The sequence below is a fragment of the Euleptes europaea genome, chromosome 7 (assembly GCF_029931775.1).
Source record: "Euleptes europaea isolate rEulEur1 chromosome 7, rEulEur1.hap1, whole genome shotgun sequence".
Lineage (NCBI taxonomy): Eukaryota > Metazoa > Chordata > Lepidosauria > Squamata > Sphaerodactylidae > Euleptes > Euleptes europaea.
This window is the reverse complement of record NC_079318.1, coordinates 65,262,409-65,278,554: the sequence shown is the minus strand read 5'-3', so window position 1 is coordinate 65,278,554 and position 16,146 is coordinate 65,262,409. Positions and strand designations below refer to the sequence as shown.

The 16,146-nt window shown below is 43.1% G+C and overlaps 1 protein-coding gene across 28 annotated transcripts in view; it reads left to right on the top strand.

Moving 5' to 3' along the window:
- Window positions 1-16,146, top strand: part of NRXN1 (neurexin 1) — a 1,090,355-nt gene that overhangs the window by 1,022,788 nt on the left and 51,421 nt on the right. Inside the window, exon 1 of one of the 28 annotated variants that reach the window (XM_056853805.1) lies at window positions 12,821-13,201. The exons of 26 other annotated variants lie outside the window; for them this stretch is intronic. In XM_056853805.1, the coding sequence (XP_056709783.1) occupies window positions 13,169-13,201 (33 nt within the window). In that variant the 5' untranslated portion in view covers window positions 12,821-13,168. Of the gene's footprint in view, window positions 1-12,820; window positions 13,202-16,146 lie in introns of those variants that run through there. One more of the 28 variants, XM_056853806.1, reaches the window with a different exon arrangement.

Sequence of the window (16,146 nt, the reverse complement as noted above, 5' to 3'; positions counted from 1 at the left end):
GGCCCATTTATTGGAGCCAATTCAAGTTGAATGGCAACTGTGCATCGACCCTGGCAATTGTGAAGTTTCTCATGAAGGTATGTTCAAAGGGTGAAAGGATGTCACCTTTCCCACAACCATGGGATCCTATAGCTGCAAATGGTATACGATGGCATAAAATAAAAGTCAGGGGGTTCGATTATGGAATCAAATTCTGTTTGGAAACACTGTAATCGCTTTTTTCAAGTGTCAGGTGCAAAAACAAAATGTATAAGAGTGTTTCTAGAGATAGGAAGGGGGATTCTATCGATGCCGCTACACAAAAAGGCCCCTGCTTAGCAGTGTCCCACTTTCCAGTTTGTAACCTGCTTATCTGCATTACCGCTCAAAAAGCAGGGTTTCTACATAGCTAACATTGATGACACTGGTGTAATTTGCAAGCAGGATGCAACCTTTGAAGGACCTCACTGCTAACAAGAGCAATACCTGTAAATCTCTCCAACAGAGGGGATTTCAAACTTGGGCTTATTGGATTTCATTAAAAAAAACACCCAGCTTTTGAAATCCTGATCACATTAAAATTTGCAGATACCAGCAGAGCTTATTACTGTGGACCAAACAAGAATGAGAGGATACATGACCGAGAGACATTCTGGAGGTTAATCCTTTTCCTTTACGCATTCAGCTGCTTCAGTCGGTTTTTGATGTCTCATCTGTTTGTGCCTGTTCGCACAACTGTTTCATCCCATGTCAGGTGCGGGGGAAAAGCCGGCAAGAATTTCTGTCCGTTTGCATCGGTCTATGGCAGAAGAGTTGCACAATACCAGCAGACTCAGCTGCCCTCCCCCTAGATTGGCTGTTTGTATATTACTGCAAAAAAACGAGACACCAAAATCCGCTAAAGGCTAGAATCTGCACATGCCTCTGTTATCTTTCTGATTCCCATCCCATCACTCTTTCTTTCTCTTTCTGACCCATGTCACCCTCCTGGCCTCCCACCTGCGTCCTCCCACACACACACACACACAGCAGCAGTGGTGGCAGCAGGCCTCCCAGAATCACAATGGATCACCCAACTACAGAGATCAGTTCCCCTTAAGGTTGCCAGTTCCAGGTTGGGAAAGTCGTGGCAACTTGGGGGTGGAGCCTTGGAAGAGCGAGGTTTAGGGAGGGAAGCAACCTCAGCAGGGTATAATGCCATAGAATCCACCCTCCAGAGCAACCATTTTCTCCAGGGGAACTGATCTCTGTCATCTGGAGATCAGTTGTAGTTCTGGGAGATCGCCAGCTCTCTCTGTTTCTCTGTCTTTCTGCCACCCTACCCCAGCTTGCTTTTTCTCTTTCTGCCCACCTAGCCCAGCTCTCTCTTTCAACCCCCACTCCAGCTCTCTCTGCCCTGCTACCCCCTCTCTTTCTCTTTCTGCCACCCAACCCCAGATTGCTTTCTCTCTTTGTGCCACCTAGCCCAGCTCTCTCTTTCTTCCTTCCCATCCCAACTCTCTTTCTCGCTCTTTCTGCCCCACTATTCCAGCTCTCTCTTTCTGCCCCCCAGCACTCTCTTTCAGTTTCTGCCCCTTACCCCAACTCTCTCTTTCTCTCCCCCCCCCCACCAGCCCTGTCTCAGCAGCTCACCCAAACTTCTCTGGGTGGGCATGCTGCGGCTTACCTCCCCACCCCGCCCAAAGACAACCCCGCTCCTGGTGCCTTGACTGGAGCCGCTCTGGGCAGGGGTAGCAAGGCCAGAGGCCTCCCCCTGCCCATTTCACTAGGTCACTCCTGGTGACCATCGCTGCTGCGGTCAGGCCCACAGCGTCTTCTGTGCTCTGCCACACCTGGGGCTGAGCCTGGAGTTACTCCCACCAACCGCCACTAGCCTCCATGGCTCCAACCGCAGCCCGGACCCTCTCCCACTGCCCATCAGTAAGTATGTTGTTTGCACATGTACAGACAATGCTTTTTTGAATATTGGGAGAATTTAACCTCCCCTCCCCATGTTTGTTTATTTTTCAGATTTCTCTGCGAACTCGGGAGTATCCCAAGTTTGAAGAAAAATCTACTGGGGAGAAGCATGCCCCCTATCTGCAGATTTGAGTTTCCGCAGGCAGGGGGCTCATGTGAGAATTATATATTTATATATATATATATATCATCAAATCACAAGTGACTCATGGCAACCCCAGGACCATAGCATTTTCAGGGCAATAGATGAGCAGAGGTGGTTTGCCATTGCCTTCCTCTGCATAGCAACCCCCAGTCTTCCTTGGTCTCCCGTCCAAGTATTAACTGGCTGACCCTGCATAGCTTCCAAGCTCTGATTGCTTCACTGCCAATTCTCAGTTTTTCAAGACAGGTTGATATTTTAGTCAACCAACCCAATGCACTCCTTAGCAGAGTCACACCCTTCTGAGCCTATTCTGGATTTAGAAGGACATGGCTCTGCTTAGGATTTCATCGCAAACCATGGTAGGTAAGGAGCATTAGTGGCTACAGCCGAGCGAACACATTATGGCCACTGCAGACGAATGGCTGCTGTGGATTGCGGATTGAGCGGCTGGATTGCATGCCCTTGCTGCATAAACAAAACATGATCACTGCTGCAGGCTGTAGCTTCCCTAAAACCTCCATTTCCAGTTTTTTCAATCCTGAGGTCAGTTGCTCAACATTTGGGCAGTGCACAAAGGTCATCATGCCAAAGGGAGCAGTCCAAAGAAGGTTTGCTTGGAAGTAAATCCCATTCAGTTCAATTGGGCTTATTCCTAGGAAATCATTTTTACAATTGTTCTTTGTATCTTTGAAGATATTCTCTATCTTAAATACATTGAACTGTGAAACTCTGGATAAAACACATTCACTTATCTTTTTCAAGAGAAGTATTATTGACGTTCAATTCCATGCAAACCAGCATTCGGCATCTAGTTGTGTCAGACTCTGATACACCAAGGAAGGAGGAGGGAGAAGATCCTTTATGTGGAAAGAAAAATATGTTCCTGAACTGACGACCTCATGAAGGAATAAAGGTCTTTTATGCATGGCTGTTTCACGCAAGTTTTATACATGGCCGTCACCTCTCTGACGACTTCATGACTTTGTGTGGATTATGCATGCCGTTTCCAACCGTCAGAGGTCGCCTAGCTCTCCCCGTGTTTTCCCGCATTTTGCCTGTGTTTTCAGAGATCTGTTTTATCTCAAATTTGAAAACGCGGGCAAAACGCAGGGGGAGGACGAGGCGACCTCTGACAGTCAGAAATGGCATGCATAATCAACACAAAGACCCAAAGTCATCAGGGGGTGACAGCCAGTGAAACAGCCATGCCTAAAAGACCAAAAACTACAAGATATCCTTCATCCTTGACTTGAAAACCAAGCCTATCTAATGTGAACTACTCTGACAACTTAAAATCATCATATTTTCAGCTTCCTACCATTTTTTCCATCCCATATAGAGAAAAAGGAAATGAGCTCTATTCAAATGTGAACAGTTGGGACATGTTAACATTTTGGAAGTCTGAGAAATGTGATGTATGCAAGAAGCCAATGAAACAAAAATTACAGAGCTGAATATAACAACCCATGCAGTTGTCCTTGCATATTGCTGTTTGCCAAGTTAATTAAGCGAGTATGTAAGGATTAATTAGAAAATCAATCAATCATATGCATTTATCTGGTTCCCATCAGTTAGCAATATATTTATCATCATAATATCCATGTGATGAAAGGATGTGCAATTATCCCCATTTAGGCTGGAGTACACAACCATTTCTGACAGTAATTATAACACTATTAGTAAACTATGCTGGTGTTATTCAGTACTGTCAAGATGTGTCAGGACAGTTTACATGACCAACCACCAGTGCTGTTATTAGCAACTAGATTTGCTATTGTAGTGTAATGGAGAGCATCTCTCTGTTATTCACAGCCAGAAGTGATAGAATGTCCAACGTACAAGTCCTTGTGACTCCTAGACTCGGATGTAGCACATCAACCATGTGTTGTCCGATGGATGAACAGTGCATACATTATCTGTCTGATGCTTGACAAATCCCCTGTTTTTGCAGGGGGAAAAAACAGAAAGTTTAATGACCTCTTGGTGGACTAAATGACTGATAGGCAGCATTCAGCTGGGGGAGTCACACATTGGGCAGGCTTGGTTTATGGTGTCTGGGTTAAACTCATAGGGGATCTCTTCAGTGATTGGCACTGCTTGCATGATGCAGTGTCACAGTGAAGTCCACTGTCTCCAGCAGCTGATTATGGGTGTCATTAAGAGCAACAGAGTGACAGTCAGATCTGACCCCCTGGGCACAAGACATGGGGGCACTGTAGGTAAGCATAACTGAACAGATTGAAAGCTTGAAGAAACACTCTTCTTAGAGGGGTGGTTGTTTAGGTAAAGGTAAAGGTAGTCCCCTGTGCAAGCACCAGGTCATTACTGACCCATAGGGTGACGTCACATCATGACATTTATTAGGCAGGCTATGTGAATGGGGTGGTTTGCCATTGCCTTCCCCAGTTGTCTACACTTTACCCCCAGCAAGCTGGGTACTCATTTTACCGACCTTGGATGGAAAGCTGAGTCAACCTTGAGCCAACTACCTGAAACCAACCTCCATTGGGATCGAACGCAGGTTGTGAGTAGAGCTTGGACTGCAGTACTGCACCTTACCACTCTGCGAGTCTGCGCCACAGGGTTCATCCTGCACCATGGGGTTCATCCAATTGTTGTTTACGTGAGAAGAAATAAGATTGGGGGGCTGCTTTGTTTGTTTTACTTTATCACCTTATGCAAATCTTACTGATATTTGTGGAGGACCCAGATACTCATGTGTGCACCTGTGGTTACATTTGCATAGGATTGGATACCACAGATCCATTCTGCAAACAGCTCTTTCTCTTGTATCTGGGGTGAACTCTTGTGTTTGGGCAAAGTCCCCCATTAGCAGAACAGATATATGGGATCAAGTGCATAACTTTGAGTTTATTAGGAAATAATAGGTGAGACTACGTGGGACTGTAAAGAATATTTTGTCAGATACAGTTATTTATTTTGCAGTCAGGATTGTTCTGCTGGAAATTAGAGGAAGTCTTGAGCTTTTTCAGAAAACACAATCTGGTAAAGATACCGGAAAGTTGTGCAAATAGCTCTTCTTAGGTTGGAGTAGAGAAATGTACAGCTGCTGGATGTCATACCTAATTTCACTTAGTAGGACTTTCTCTGTGGTATTTAAGGGACAAACTAGATGAGATATTGGAGATCCATGACCTGATCTCCCTTGTGCTTACAATTTATAAGCATCAGCCATGAGGAGAACGCATGAGGAGCCATGAAATGGGACCACATTGTGGAGCAAGGGGATTTTTTAACCCTACTCCTCTCCTGTCATTTTCCCTGTGACTCCCCACCCTAGAGGCACTGTTTGCCCTGGGTTTCTCTACAGGGACATATCTCTCTAAGTGACTGATCGACATCAAGAAAACAGCATGATTGTATCTGATTGTATGTACTGAGCTGTATATACAGACAGATTGTTTCCACAGGGAAGTTTTGCTTCAGTTTGACAGGAGCAGCTTTTCTTGAGCGTCCACCTGATATCATTACCTCATCATCCACATTCCAAGTTTTTTCTTATTTTGCCGTGATCTTTCCCAAGCCTGATTTTATATGATCTACTAGCTCCTCTAAATTCCCAGTGTTTTTTTTTTTTTTACAGCTAGGTTCTCAAGCCCTTTTTGTTGGAGAGGTATGTATACCTTTCACCTTATATCTCTGCAGCAAAAAAGGGATAGAGACTTACATTTTAAAATAAAGCTGAGAATTCAGAGGTGCTAGTAGATCACAGCAATTGACCATTACAAGCAGGGATCTGCGAGACTTTCTGGGAGGAATACTCTTTTCTTCCCCCCCTTGTACAGCCAGCAGCTCACCAGCCAGCCCACCCACCTGCAGTGCCAACACCTCCACCTGCCTGGCTAACACATCTGTTGCAGTGGCAGGTGGCTTCACCTGCACACATGTTAAAATGGCAGTAACTCGGAGTGACAAGATCCCAGTCTTTTCCTGAAAACTTGTAAGGTTTTTTAAAATTGGGGTAGATTTTTCTGCAAACCTGGGGGTTCCCTTGGGTTTGTAGGAAATGTCTCCTCTGTGTGCCTAGCCCCGTTCTTTGGGTTTTACTATCCACAGAGTAGCCAGGTTTAGAATTAGATATATGATATTATTATCATGCCATGGCAATCAAATAATTGACAATTCAAGAAAATCAAGGCAAGCAAAGTGCAACAGAAACTACTGTGAGTATCTTTCATAGCAGCTTCGAATGCCTCTGCATTCTCAATGGCAACGAGAGCTATGCGGATAATCATCACCATATGGAAGCAGCCACAAACATCAGCAACAATGTTAAATTTCACCAATGTTACCGACGCAGCAAAGAAGAGAGAAATAAATGATTCTGTGTTTGCAGGCTGAGGCTTAAACAAAAAAAGAATCAAGGCAAATGGATTACTAAATAAGAGATGAAATCTCTGACATTTTTTACCCCAGAATGAAACAGAAAAGATGGTGGAGAATAAAGTTCAAAATGAGCTTGGGCTCTCTAAGCTTTTGTTAGAATAATTGCTAAGTTAATTTTGTCTTTCCTGTGCTGAAGATCACTTGTCTTCTTCCTTACTGTAGACATTCATTATCCTAAGTAGTTTTGAGTGATGTTCAAAGAGCCCTAAGGGAGCTGGAGAGAAGTTCTTGATAACATTAACCCTTGGAGCTGTCACGACTCATTGGATCGAGGCAAAAAAGTGCAGAGTGTACTGCTGCAAATGCTACTTGCCTGCTGTCTCTCTGGTTTATTCTGGGTAATGTGTATGCCACCAAGAAATCACCGCCTCTTATTTATAAAGGAGGAGGGGATAAATAGGTGAGTAAAGGAGAAAGTTGTTAAATGTTACCTATTCTAACTAGAAAGACAAGATTACCAGCAATCAACAGAGAATAAAAGGAGGGGGGGAATTAAAGACCACGGAATTATTATGTACTTTTCCATGGTCTCCATACATCACACAGAGCTGGGAAAACAGTGCTCTCCAGAACTTCAGAATATTGTTCCTCCCACCTTAGATTTGCCGTTCTAAGGTGGGAGGAGATTGAAGGTCAGCTTCAGTTACTGTCTGTCTTGAAAAGATGTTTGGGCTTTCCAGCGTATATAGGTGCAGGCCATCTCTCCCCGTCCCCTTTACGAAATAAATTGGTTTGTAAAACGGGATTTTCAGAGTACATGTGGAAGAAGAACTGTTCAGTAATATGAATCTAGGAGAACTCTTGGCCCTTTCAAAATATCAGGCGTATTTTCTGTTTAAAAATTCTCTTATAGGTATACTTTTTTAAAAATACCAAGCAAGATTCTTGTATTCTCTGTTTAAATGTTGCTGAGTTGTTAAAATGGCATACTTTTAGCATCTGTTGCAGTCTGTTTTGTGTATAATTCTGGCAAGAGTCTCCTTGAGAGGAGGCTGAAGTTGGTCCTCCTATGCCAGAGCTTGTTCATGTGTGCATGCACGCACATTTCAGAATGGTCTGCTCTTGATGTTTGCACACATGATGACTGGTAGATGAATTTGTGAATGAAATCATTTTGTGGAAGATGGCATGAATGTTGACCTGCATCCTACCTTATGCTGGAGGAACTTATTGCTGTTGGTTAATGTTCTCTTTTGTTTTGCTAATATTTTTTGATGCTGGTTTTGGTTACTGCTGTTTTTGTTGTGTTGATTTGTATTGTATTTTAGCTGGGTTTTCTTTGCAGATTTTTAAAGACATCCCATTATCTTTTGGAAGAACTGTTTGAAATGTGGAGGGTATGATATCTCCTGTCCTGATCTGGATAGCCCAGGCTATTGTCCTATCTCGGAAGAGGAGCCGTGATATCTCCTCCTAGTTTAAATGTAGAGGTTGTTTTGTTTCTGAAACCCAATATATTATTTCCAGATTTGTATCCTGTCTTTCCCATATGAGTTTTGGTAACAATTCATTTCTCCAAACTTGAAGTCCATTTCTGGAAAACCTAAAGGGCTGAATCTTAGAGCCCTAAACAAGTACCACTCTCCTGCCTCCCCCTTCCTGATGCACCCCCATATGACCTTCCTGTGGGATGTAGAGTCAGATATAGCACAGGGGAGGTCAACTGAAGGCAGTCCACAGGAATTGTAGAACTCCCTCCCCCTTTTGCAAGCAGAAGTGCTTTCCACTGACAGTGGGGCTGAGGCACACGAGGATTCAGACCACAAGCTTTCTCCATATTTGTATGTATGTGGAGCTGCTGTCTCTCCACTGCCATGGTCTTAAGTGACTTGGAGAACAACAGCGTTGAAAAAGGGTGGTTTGCGAATGCCTGTCTTTGCCTGACAACCCTAATCTTCCTTGGTGGTTTCCCATCCAAGTACTAACCGGGGCTGACTCCTCTTAGCTTCCAAGATCTAACAAGATCAGGCTATCTTGGGCTTTTCAGGTGAGTGGGATGTTGCTCCCTTCAGAACTGAACATTCTGAGCCCTGGGATTTCCTCCTCACTCTCTGTGGGCAAGCTCCCCTTCATAGCATGTATAATTCCAGTGTGTGTATAGTAGCCCCTTGCTTCATCTGCTGCGTGAGTAGGAATTGCTTCAGGATGATAAAGCAAGAAACAGGGAGCGAGTTTGTGTTTTTCCCCTGTCGTTTGCATGCTATCAGTATGTCACAAGTGACTAACATCATAAACAGAAGTGACGAAAATCGAAGGTTGCCAATGGTCCAAGAGAAAAAAAGCTCTCTCCCTTTAATGCACAGAAATGGGCAGCTGAAGGTTTTCATGGCATGGAGATTAAATAACATCACCTGATAATTGCTGCAGATCCGAGTGATATTAAAGGGGCTGCTAAAGAAACCAGTTTAGAAGGTGGCTAGCCTCCCCAGCACTCTTTAAAAGGTAAATTGGAAGCATTCAGAGACTTGGGTTGCATTCCTGAGGCTTCTTAGGAGCCGGCATGACCCCAAGCTGGCATAGGTGCCCCCTTATCACTGAATAAAGTGGCACCTATGCCAGTGAGGGGGCAAACACGCCAGCATCTGGGAGCTGCAGAGCTGCGCTGGCCCCCACCGCGACTGCAGCCATGCCGGCAGGGAATTCCCGGAAAGGAAAGCCCATGCCGGCATTGGGGGGGGGGGGCTTTCCCAGGGCATTCTGAGGGGTGGAGCTGACATTAGTCAGCTTCCAAACCCCTTTCACCCCGGGAACTCCCCCTCGAGCTGCAGTGTTGCTGCATCACCTTTTGGGTGGTGTAGCCTTGCTTTGGTCAATGGAGGCAATTTCTGGTTTTTATTTTGTAAATGCCTTTTTCTTTCCTTTCGGCTACCAGGAAGCCTCTGAGGAGGTGGTGAGGCTGCTCTGCTCCCGGCCACTGGGGATCTACCCCCCTTCAGGAATGGGCTGTTGATTTGCAGAAAGAGGAGAAGGGATTTAATCCTACAAATCCCATTCAGTTTTGCTAATCAAAACTAGGCTCCCCATGCTGTTACTAAAATTGTGTATGGAAGGGTTTCCATTTAAAATGAAAACCCATATTTTCCCTTTCAAATGTTAATAACAGAGCCCTGTTTAAATAGCAAAAGTGAGCAGGTGTTGATGGGTTAAGTCACCCTGTCCCATATGACCCTTATCCATATCATGGCTGTGCGTATCCGGAATTTACAGATTGTGCAAATGGAAAGCCACAATCATTGGCATAGCTATTTGTGCCCTAGATGAAGTTAAATGAAGTGAACGTGCTACTTTAAAATGTGGGCCGGTAAATTTTGTTGACTACTTTGAAAGGCTCTGGATGCTTTTGCAGGTGCATGTTTTGTTCATGGTCATGCTGCATGATGGGTTTTATAGTCTTGAGTTTGCACGAACATGTCATTGTGATGTTTAGCTTGCAAGGATGGAAACGGAGTGGTTTGAAAGACTAAAATATTGTGATAATAGTAATGGGCATGTGTGCCTCAGTAGTGAGAATATAGATGGTCTGTGGTGAAATGGTGACAATATCACACAATTCAGCTTGATGTAAGACTTTTGACTGAAAATCATGTGGTTTGGTGTGGAATGGGTGAAATACCACAGGAATGCAGATACTGTGGCGTGTAGGCAGATCTGTTGATGTCAAGGGTAGATAAAAATCAATGATTTTTTAAAATCAGTTTTTATTTAAATCAGATTTGTAAAATTTAAATTGGATTTTTTTTTAATAAAATGCTTTTTGAGGAAAAAAACCATCTAATGGTAGTGCAAATAGTTTTCTGTTTAAGATCCATTATAGTCCAAAGGTTATTCACCCTGAAATAAGGATTAGTTTTTAATTATGCAGCATGAGGATGTATATTCATGCAATGTTTAAAATGTTTGGTAAATGGAATTCCATTAATCCATTCATAATGTCATGCTCTTCCAAAGGTTTCTGTAAGACTATTTTGGACAATTTTCCTATCTAGAAGATATCACAGATGCTTGGTTTTGCAGTTCTCAAAACTGAATTTGTGTGTGCAGAGATAACATGCCTCTTCTTCACAGCAAAAATGTTATAAAATAAACATAGAGTTGAGAAAAAGACACATACAGAGTTGAGAAAATGACCTTAATCCCATTGTTCCTTTGCAAATCTATGAGTGTATTCCTGAGGGGGGGAGGCGAAGCTCCGTAGGCGCTGGCGTGACCCCGTGCCAGCATAAGTACCCATTTAACCCGGGATAATGGGCTCTTATGCCGTCCCGGGTGGCACACACGCCGGTGACTGGGCGCCCCAGAGTGGTGCAGGCCTTCACTGGCGCCGCAGCTGTCATACCAGGACCTAAAACTTTGGAGTGGAATAGATCTGCACGAGGAGCTAAGCGTGAGGATGGATGGGGCAAGTAGTAAAAATGAAATTGAAACCTTTTGAGCAGAATAACCCATAGGTTTGGGGATCTTCGTGTGTATAGCCCAAGATTTATCATATTATTCTTTCCCTGGAGAAGAAAATCTATAATGCCAGCAAGCCATAAAAGAGACCCAGTTTGGGAATATTTTAATGAAGTTCCTCTACCTATGGGTAGGGCAGGCATGCATGCACAGGGATGCCAATCTCCAGGTACTAGCTGGAGATCTCCTGCTATTACAACTGATCTCCAGCCGATAGAGATCAGTTCACCTGGAGAAAATGGCTGCTTTGGCAATTGGGCTCTATGGCGTTGAAATCCTTCCCCTCCCCAAAACCTGCCCTCCTTAGGCTCCAAAAATCTCCAGGTATTTCCCAACCTGGAGCTGGCAAAATGCCAACACTGCAACAAAGAAATCTGAAGCCTGGTGGCCCAAATCAATATTCACCTCCGAATAATTTCATAATTATATATCTGTGTATTTCTATTAGTATAACTAAATTCGTATTTTTGATGTAACTGTAAAAGTAATCCAAAAAATTATTATTCTAAAAATAAAACCTTCATCTGGTTGTAAATATTAAGATTATACCAGCAAGAATGAGTCTTTAGGTAGAAAACCATGATTTAAGTCTAGTTTTACTGACTAGTGATTTAAATCATGATTTAAATTGATTTGATTTAAATCAAATCCACCCCAGTTGATAGCATGCTGGATTTCAGAGTTGCCAGCAGAATTGTCAGATAAGGATTTCAAAATCAGAGGACCATAAGAATTAACCCAGTTTCCTTGGGAGGGGGTGATTTTTGATGGCATGTATCTTTCTACGTTTGGGTGTCCCCCATTCAACCTTCTTTATCCAGGCAGATCTATAGTCACATCACTTACCTTGGAAGAACTATGCAATATATCTGCTGTTGCTGATTGATGAATGATAACAGATGTGCTTTGGAAAAGGTTTCCATATGGTTTCCCAGATGTGCTTTTGCTCCTTGAGAAAGAATTATTGTCACTTTCGCAGTCAGGACAGTGTTAACAGTAAATAAGTACATGCTTTATATGGCAAAGAGAATAACAGCGTGTTCTGCTAAAGCAGCAAATGCTGAATAGGGCAGAAACCGTGTTATCTGAACCTTGGTTACGTGAATCTCATGCTGATCCGAATCTCGGGGTGCACTCCCCAGATAAGACCCCTTTCATGTCAACTGTTTTAATTGTTTTGTCTGATTAGCAGCTTGCCCAAATTTTTGCAGCTCCCCAAGACTATACAGAATATAACCTTCCATTCTGCTTATCTCAGTCTGCCTATCTGCTGACCTACTTTACGCGCCAGAGGGTCTGGAAACATCCGTAGAGCCTCTCCCTTTTGTTGTTTACTCTGCCTTGGAAAAAAAGAACAATGAAACACTTCTCATCTTAGGGCATGAATATTTGAAAAGTTTGCAGCTCCCATTAGCACAGTGGCGTCTCCATCATGTATCTCTCGATATTGCCTAATTGTCTTTGTGGAAACGGCGTGCAGAAAACAGTCATTATCAAGCATGCACACCCAATGTCATTCATTAGCCCGGATATAAAATGATAATTACAGTCAGAAGGTTTTGTTTTTTTTTCCAAGGTGGTCGTGGATCGAGGGCGGTGCGCTAATTGCACTGTTTAAGTTTGCAAATTAATACGAAGCAAAAACACGGCAATCAACCAAAGGGAAATAGATCAAAATATTTTCAGCAGGTTCATGGCAGCTGGAAGTTCATTTCTCTCCTCTAGCCTTCCCTTCACACTGTCCTCCCTAGATCTGATTTAATTACATGCCATTAGAATTTTAAAACATGATGCCGAGTGTGGGTGACTGTATAAATGAAACGGTGTAATATACCCTCCTTGAATTGTCAAACAAGAAAAAAAGGAGGGGGGATAAGCAGGCTGGCTCTAGAGTGGTACCCAATGGTGAAACACGACACTTCTCATCCGCAGAAGAAACTGCATCATCCTTTCCTGCAGCAGCAGTTCAGCCATTGGCTTCTCCGTGGCATGTGACCCACGGAGCTTTCTCTGTGATTTTTTGTTTCCCTCCCCGTTCGTCTTCCATCCGTGTGCAGAGCACTGATAGGCCGGGCTGATGCGCAGGCAATTTATCATCTTGATCTCCCACTGAGTCAGGGAGCTCTCCTGTCACCAGTATTGATTTCAGAGGATGGACTAAATTTCCTAGGATTTCCATTAAGAATTAAGAAAAAAGCTATAAGCACGCAGGGTAGCCAGGCAGACATGGATATGAGATGGCACTGTGAAACCTCTCAGGTAGCTTCTTCTCTCACGGCCGATGCAGACCAGAGGCTAAAGCACTGCAGCATGCAGGGTTTAAGAGACTGTTAGTCGAAAGAGAAAAAAAATAAAAACGGAGGAAAAAAGCATTTGCACCAATTACTTTTTTTAAAAAAATGTTTTTATTTAAATTAGAAATTGTCTCCTTGGAGATTGCATGCCATCGAAAACGGAACTCAAATTTCTGCACGCGATCGGCTTTTCGATTTCAAAGATCTTTTTATCTGTTTTTGTTCAAGAAAAATAGCACTTTAAACCCTGATGCTTTCTGTTTTCTTTATGTGCTGCTCTTCTAAGCTACAGCATGTGTGTGTGTGTGTTTCTATGTGTGTCTGTCTTTTAATTTTAGTACATTTGGAGAAGAGAAATAAGAGGAATCCAGCACAAGCATGAAGAACAGATGCTTTCAATAATTGCTAGGTTGTTTTGTGGTTAATGACCTAGTAATTATTTTGGCTAAAAACAAATGCTTAAACCCTGAGTATGCATGCTTCGGGGGGCACAGTTTTGCATGTGTATGTTATGTTTTGCTTCTGTTTCTTTGTAATCGTTTACAGTGCTAGAATATCTGTGAATTACATGCATGTATTTCTATAAAAAATGTGTTTGGAGGAATGTTTGCATTTGATTCTCTAATATTTTATAGTACCAGATGGAAAAGAGCATCATTGTTTAAACTAATGCTGATATGTTTTCTAAGGGTGGGGGGCTGCATGTTCATAACAGCAAATGTGGAGGGGAGGGTTCCTGTATTTTGGGATGAAAGCAATTAATAGTCTTTATTTGTTTCTAATGCTGAATTGTCATTAACAAATCTCCAAGGCATCTAATTTAAAGTAGAAATTGTTCCAGGATTTGCCATATATAATTTTTTTGTTTGTTTTGGAAGCCAGATATGAGAGGGGTGCATCAGAGGTGTTTGTGTGTGTAAACGTACTTACGAATTGACCACTTTGGGGAGTAGCGCCTTCCCTTCACAGCCCTTATTCACCACAAGAGTGAAAGGGTCTCGACACGATATGCAACCTGTGTGTACTATGGGAACGATGGCAGTCCCATTACTAAAGGAGAGGAACGTACAACGGGGGGGGTGCAAGACAGTAGATTTATTGGGAGCAGAGGCAGCACAAAGGGAGGAATTTGCAGATTTCCTTTTCAGTCTCTGGCAGACAGAAGGCAAAAGGATCTCTCCCTCCCCCCACCCCCACGGAAAAGCCATATACTCATCAGGAGGTCTGCTTCAGTGTTTGCCTCGATTTATAAACTACAAATTGGAATCCATGTGGCGCTCGTATAAATTGTCACCCATGGGAGCTTCATGTTGTTGGGGTGTGTGTGTGGGGCGGGGAGGGGGGGTGCTTGGGTCTCCTTTAAATACCAAAGTTTGTGCAAAGTTCTTGTCTGAAATTGCCTCCAGGCTCTCTTCATCTTTGTGGTTTTTAGCAACCTGCATTCAGGTCACAGACAAGCATGTTTTCTGTCTTGAATGTTTTGAGGTTGGATTTCTGAGGGCAGTCATTTTGGGCAGGTGAGGCGGGGCTGTGGCAGCTCACACGTGCCGTGGCTGGATTTCATTGGTTATAATCCTAGTATGTCTGTCTTTCTTTCTTTCTTTCTTTCTTTCTTTCTTTCTTTCTTTCTTTCTTTCTTTCTTTCTTTCTTTCTTTCTTTCTTTCTTTCTTTCAATGATCCTCTGCAGGGTCTGTCACCTGGTTCATCTTGGCACTTGGACTCTGGTGGATGGTGTTGATTAATGCTAGATTATGCTAAATGGAATGATTTACCTTGGAATGCCTCAGCCTGACCTAGATTTCCATCAGAAAGGGCAAGGCAGTGAATCTGGCTATTCTCAGCTCACTTTCCTAAACAGGCGTTCTTCCTCATCTCTGGGGCATCTTAGATAATTTGACACAGCTAACAGCCTTTACTTGAGAAGGCCAAAGGGTTGAGTCACCATGGAAATTGAATTGCTTTCCCCCCTCCCTCTTATTAATGATCTTTGCAGGTTAACTAATGGTTAATTGCCAAGGCAGCCTGAAGAGCAGCATTAAATCTGCCTAAATGGCTGCAGGATGTATCCAGAGTGCTGCAGTTTCCATTACACCTGCTCTAATTATTAAATACAAGGTGAGCTGGACTCTTATGGACTCTCAGGGGTAGTTTAACAATCAGTAGAATCAAGTGGTATCACTTTTGTGGACTGGAGATTCAATGGCGTGGTTGTATGTTTTAATGTAACTTCATGGGGGGAAAGTAATCCTCCCCATAGAAAATTAACTTGTCAGGAAGAATTGTTCAGCTTAACGTTTCTTCCTGATGTGCTGTTTTTCTGCTAGCAGGGAATAGAATTCTCCCAGTATGGGGAGTATTCAGACATATAATCCTCCATTATCTCAGCTTTACTTCTTGATTCTGAAGACTGTATAAACTAGCCCTTATAAACCACCATATTCTCTTAGCTTTGCAAGATTTTTTAAATAAACACCAAGGCAATATGTTAGCTTCAGAGCAGTTTCACACATTACATAGTGACTAACCCAGATTTACCATTCTTACATTAACTCTTTACCCTATAATGCGTACCCTTTGAATACGTTCAGCATACACCTTCAAGATGTAATGGGTGAAGTGGCATTCATTGTCCAGATGAGTAAGGTGGTTTCGCTCATGCTAGTTTTTTGTGGTGCATTTAGCTGATGGGAAGTCTGCATAAGATCAGTGTGAGCTATGCATTCCTTTTGGCCAAGGCCCCTTTCAAACTGTCCTTATAATCCATTTGAGCAGCTGGTTGCTAATGGATTTTTTGTGTCATTTCAGACACAACCATTTTTGCTCCCGGCTGCTAACGGATTTAAAAAAAATCTTTTCATACAAAGCCACTTGTGTCCCGTTGACATCTTGAGGCTCAGCCATTTTTTTTT